Source organism: Tursiops truncatus, chromosome 1, assembly GCF_011762595.2.
Source record: "Tursiops truncatus isolate mTurTru1 chromosome 1, mTurTru1.mat.Y, whole genome shotgun sequence".
Lineage (NCBI taxonomy): Eukaryota > Metazoa > Chordata > Mammalia > Artiodactyla > Delphinidae > Tursiops > Tursiops truncatus.
In genome coordinates, this window is record NC_047034.1 from 158,507,898 (window position 1) to 158,513,749 (window position 5,852).

The 5,852-nt window shown below is 50.9% G+C and overlaps 1 protein-coding gene across 1 annotated transcript; it reads right to left on the reverse strand.

Annotated features, from left to right (window-relative positions):
- Positions 1 to 285: 285 nt before the first annotated feature.
- Positions 286 to 2,293, reverse strand: FAM167B (family with sequence similarity 167 member B). The gene is made up of 2 exons (XM_004318212.3): positions 1,823 to 2,293; positions 286 to 1,200 (listed from the first exon to the last, which is right to left on the reverse strand). Exons 1-2 carry the CDS (start codon positions 2,081 to 2,083, stop codon positions 970 to 972), a joined length of 492 nt encoding a protein of 163 aa, XP_004318260.1. The 5' UTR covers positions 2,084 to 2,293; the 3' UTR covers positions 286 to 969.
- Positions 2,294 to 5,852: the final 3,559 nt, after the last annotated feature.

Below are 5,852 nucleotides of genomic sequence, written 5' to 3' on the forward strand. Positions count from 1 at the left end.
CTGTGTGCACCTCAGCTGCGGAGGGAAGGGGGAGACAGGAAATGGGTGGGGGGAAGAGGAAGCCTGAGCTGGAAAGTCAGACAAAGAGGGTAACACAGAAACAAAAGCCGAGAAATACAAAAAACAAAAAACAAAAAACCTACCGAATGACACAGAGCCCAGAGTCCCAGCTGCGGGGCCCAGCTCCCCTTGCTGTGAACCTGAGCACTTCACAGTCCATCTCTGGGCCTCAGCGCAACAGCAAGAACACCACTGGGGCTAGTAATAATACATAATAATGCACATTTATTGAGGGCTTACAGTGCATTCTCTCACTTCAGGTGTATCCAACCACTTGTGGAGTGAGAATTAGCATTTCCATTTTAAAGACAAAGAAACAGATGCAGGGGTTAAGGGACCTCCTCAGAGTCTCACATCAATAGAAATCAGCGGTGGAGCTGCCACGGAACCCAGGTCTACCAGATCCTGCGTGCTTCAGCTGCCCATTTACCTAAGTCACCTTCCATGGGGGTGATTTAGAATTTTAAGTTCTTTTCCAGTTCTGATCTTGATAAGATAGAGCAACAGAAGTGGAGCTGTGGGGAAGATGGGGATCCATCTGTCCATCTCCACCCCCAAGGTCAGCCTTCTCTCTGGCAGTAGAATCCCTGGTCCCAGCAACAAGTGACATACAGCCACCTTGGGCCTAAATAAATGACTGCAGAGACCTTGATGGGAAGCAGAGGTTTATTGAGAAGCCTGGGAGTCTGTGAACTCCTCCCCTTCCTCCGCACCGTCCCCCCTCCCCCATCTGGGGCAGCAGGGGCAACAGGGTGCAGGGGCTTTAAGCTCCCAGAGCTCTGAGCATCTCCCGGACTCTCCCCCCACCGGTCTCCAGGTGCTGGCTCCTCTGGGGCACCCCTCCTTTCCTTCTTCCCAGGTGGGCTGGGGAATGGGTAGCGGGTGGCGAGGCAGGCACGCGGGTGCCCCTCAGCAGAGGGTGAAGCGCCGGGCGCTGATGTTCATGCGCGTGAGGCCCAGGTGCCGCAGTGGCGGGGCCAGGGCCAGGCCGGCTCCCGGCTCCAGCTCCAGCTCCATCTCGGCCTCGTTCAGCAGCTCTTGGTGCAGGTGACAGACTTGGTCCACCTTCAGTCGGTGCAGCTGGGCCCGCAGCCGAAGCAGCTGCCCTGCCAGCTGCCGGTCCTGTGCCTGCATCTCCCGCTGCGGCCGAGAGGGGGCGTGAGCCTGCTGAACCTCCCATTTTTCCCTCCTGGTCAACACCCTGGGTCTCTGCACTGGCTATGTCCTCCCCACACCCTCACACCCCAGCTCTATCCATCCCATCTCATAGATCTTGCTCTAAAACCAAGCTAAACAAATACAGGTACCTGGGGCCCAATCCTAGATCAACTAAATGGAATCTCCAATTTGGAGGCTGGACATTTTTGTATTTGCACATATTGGATTGAACCACCTATTCAACACTGGCCTCTTGTACAGCGTGGTCAGTACCTCCTTTGTATCTTTGGGGTATAGCAATTCCCAGAGTATGGGAGGCCATGCCTTCCCCAGCTATAACTGGTTGCCCCACAAGGGCAGACTCTGTCCCCTGAGCCACAGGACCACAAGGTCAGTAGATTGGATGGACTCCTTCTTCAGCAAGGCTCCCTGAATAAAACACTGGACAAGTCCATGCCTGGCTCCTCAGCCCTGGGACAAAGCCACAGGAGTGGGCATTTGCTAGAGGCAGGGTCATTCTCATCCCCTCCCCATACCCAGTGTCTTGTGCCCTAAGGACTGCCCTCAAGGCCCTCTGCAAGGCTGCCCTCCCCACCAGACTCACCAGCTCCCGTCGGAGCCACTCAAGGGCAGAGTCCATTGAGTCGAAGCCGCAAATGGTCCCAGGTCCCCCGGGCTCGGGTCTGGCTTGGGCCCTGCGCCAGGCCTGGCTCTGGACCTGGGCCGTCCACTCCAGATATGAGGGCCGCCGTGTCTGCAGCTGCAGCTTGGCCGTCAGCGCCTTTACAGAGTCCAGGCTCTCTTCTTCTTCATCCTCCTCATCTTCTTCACCCACTGCCTGGAATTTCAGTGGCTCCATGGACATGGTTGGGGATGAGGGACAGGGCAAGTCTGAAGCTCTGGGATTAAGGAAAGGCTGGCAATATTACCCAGGAAGAGATGGCAGAAGCTGAGGGTGAAAGAAATGTGCAGGGAGTGTGCGCTGGTGAATGTTCAAGGTGGGTCAGGGAGGCTTGAGTGTGTCGGGGTGGGTAGGTAGATGGGTGTGGGAGGCTGAGTGTGCAAGGGCTGGGATTTTCCTACACTGCTAACCCGGGAGCCACGTGATGCCTATCCGGGTGGGGGCAGGAGAAGCCCTGCTCCTCTGGCCCCTTGGATAAAATTTATTGTCTTTGCCCAGAAGGAGACACCCAGTTCCCAGAAAGGAAGTTGCTCCAGGATAAGAAAAGCATCATCCACGCCAGAGTCTTGGCCCTCTTCCCAAGACCCAAGTTAAGGGATTGGGGAGGGGATAGGAGTCTGACAAGCTGCCCCCTGTCCTCACTTATGACACTGGCCCTTCAGCAAAGGAATAGTGTCCAGATCCCTGGCTCAGGAGTCAGGAGAACTGGGTTCTGGTGCTAGATCTGTGGGACCTTGGACAAGTCACTGACTCTCTGTTGGGACAGATCAATGATTTCAAGCTATATTCTAAGGAACTTTTGGTTCCCTTGGAAATCCCTCAAGGACTGTTTGCAGGGTAAGGGCACAGCTGTGGATGACCTCCTAGACCTTCCTCTCCCTGCCCCTCCCAGGGCTTCAACCAGAACGGTTCCCTTTTTAAAACTTTGTATTGAAATATAGCACACACAGAAAAATTTACATGTCATAAATACATGGCTTGCTGAATTCTCCCAAACTGAACACACTTATGTAAGTGGTACCTAGATCAAGCAAAGGAGTATTACTATCATCCAGGAAGCCTCTTTTGTGCTCCTGGCCTATCACAACTCTCCTAAGGGTAATGTAACCAAGCATAGGGCTTGCTCATATGCCTGCAGCGCAAAAAGCCAAGCTCTGACAGGGTGTTTGCAGCAAAGTAAGGGTTTATTGCAGGGAGCCAAGCAGGGGAATAAAAGCCAAGCCTCAGCTCCACTCCAACTTGGTCTTTGAATGTTGGGGTTTTTTTAAAAAAGGGGAAGAAAAACAATTTTTTAATAAATAAAAAATAAAGTAAAAAAATAAAAAAGGGGAAGAACCAGACTTCCCTGGTTGTCCAGTGGTTAAGACTCCACGCTTCCACGGCAGCAGGCACAGGTTCAATCTCTGGTGGGGGAAGTTCTGCATGCCGCGTGGTGTGACCAAAAAAAACCCCCAAAATAACAAAAAAAAAAACAGGGGAAGAACAAAGAGGCTGAGATTAGCCATCATGTTGTGACGTTTCTGTGACATTTCGTAATCGTTTCTGTGACATTTCTTTTTTCTCTTTTTCTTTTTTTTTTTTTTTTTTTTTGTGGTACGCGGGCCTCTCACTGTTGTGGCCTCTCCCGTTGCAGAGCACAGGCTCCGGACACGCAGGCCCAGCGGCCATGGCTCACGGGCCCAGCCGCTCTGCGGCACGTGGGATCCTCCCGGACCGGGGCGCGAACCCGTGTCCCCTGCATCGGCAGGCGGACTCTCAACCACTGCGCCACCAGGGAAGCCCCTGTGACATTTCTTAATCGTTGTTTCAGGAGTCAGAATGTCTCTGGTTTATGATTATCTGGCCAGGGGTCCACAGCTAGGGGCTGATGAGCTGTTACCTCATCTTGTCTTAGAGAAACAACTTGAATTTGTATGTTAATGATGATATCTAGAATAGCAGTTTCAGTACATTAATGATGTTATTGACAGCAGCAATTTTAGACTTCTGACTCTGTGTTTGTTTGTTTTTGTTTTTTTGGCCATGCCACAAGGCACGTGGGATTTTAGTTCCCTACCAGTGATGGAACCTGTGCTTCCTACAGTGGAAGTGTGGAGTCTTTTTTTTTTATTCTATTTATTTTATTTTTGGCTGTGTTGGGTCTTCATTGCTGCGGGCATGGGATTTCTCTAGTTGTTGTGGTGTGCAGGCTTCTCATTGCAGTGGCTTCTCTTTGTTGTGGAGCACGGGCACTGGGCACGCGGGCTTCAGTAGTTGTGGTACGTGGGCTCTAGAGTGCAGGCTCAGCAGTTGTGGTGCACAGGCTTAGTTGCTCTGCAGCATGTGGGATATTCCCAGACCAGGGCTCGAACCTGTGTCCCCTGAATTGGCGGGCAGATTCTTAACCACTGCGCCACCAGGGAAGCCTGGAAGCACAGAGTCTTAACCACTGGACCACCAGGGAAGTCCCTGACTCTGGTTGATTAGTGTTCATTTAGCACAGGATTGAAGTCAGAGAGGACATAAAAGAGAGTAAAGTTTTAGATAGAGAGATTAATCATAAACTCAGTAAGGAATCTTGGTTTTAGGGGGACTTGGTTTCAGTAATACTACCCTAATTTGACAGCATAGATTAGTTTTGCCTTTTTGTATACTTTCTAGTGGTTCTCAATCTTTTTTTTTTTTTTTAATTTATTTTTGGCTGCGTTGGGTCTTTGTTGCTGCACGCGGGCTTTCTCTAGTGCGGTGAGCCAGGGCTACTCTTCGTTGCGGTGCGCAGGCTTCCCATTGCGGTGGCTTCTCTGTTACGGAGCATGGGCTCTAGGCGCATGGGCTTCAGTAGTTGTGGCACATGGGCTCAGTAGGTGTGGTTTGAGGGCCCTAGAGCGCAGGCTCAGTAGTTGTGGTGCATGGGCTTAGTTGCTCCACGGCATGTGGGATCTTCCCGGACCAGGGCTCGAACCCGTGTCCCCTGTGTTGTCAGGCAGATTCTTAACCACTGCTCCACCAGGGAAGTCCCGGTTCTCAATCTTTAGCATGGATCAGAATCATCTGGAAAACTTGTTAAAATAGATCGCCCCATTCCCAAAGCTTCAGATTCAGTGTGTTTGGGGTAGGGCCCAATAATTTGCATTTCTAACGAATTTCCATCCCAGCTGATGCTGCTGGACTGGAATTTTATAATTTATACTCTTTTATGTCTGGTTCCTTTCATAGAGCAGTTCCAACTTTATGTTATATTATGGGGGGGCACCTATGATTCCATTATTTGATGGAAGGCTTTTGCACACACACAGAAGCCTGGAACCTAGTAGACCAGAAGGCTCTTTAAAGGCAGGAGTACATCTTATTTTTCTTAGTAATCAGCACTTAACACAGTATAGTCATCAGTGTTTAAGAAATAAAAGAATACTTGGATGGATGGGTCCTCCAGCAAATAGACTTAAACTCTAGTAATTTACCAGCTTAAGTGTGTCTCTTGCCAGACTGAAAATCCTATGAACAGAACTTTCCTCAGCCATTCTTGGGTCCCAACACCCAGTGTAGGGCCCAGCTCAGTGTACAGGCAATTCATGTTTGGGCAAAGGATGGAGTGATGAGGGATGGAGCTCCTCAGGGCAGAACTATACCAAAAGTGGCCCCCATAGAGGGCGCCCTCAGGCAGGGACTTCCAGCTGTGGTGGGGGAGGGGTGCCTGCTACACAGCTGCTTGCATTTAAGGTGGACCAAGGGATTTCCCCCACCCAGCCTCCGATGTAGGGGGGATGCAGACAGTTCCCAGTTTCACATCCACCCTTTCCACCTCTTCCACCAGGGTACAGGAGAAGAGACGGTATTTTTCTTTATTTTTTTTTAATCGGTGAGAGTGCCAGCACCCCACAGTTAAAAAAACCAAAAATGTGAGTGCCTCCTGCGACCCAGGCAGGAGGTAAATGGCTTTAACAAGAATATTCTCCCCATTTCACAGATGGTG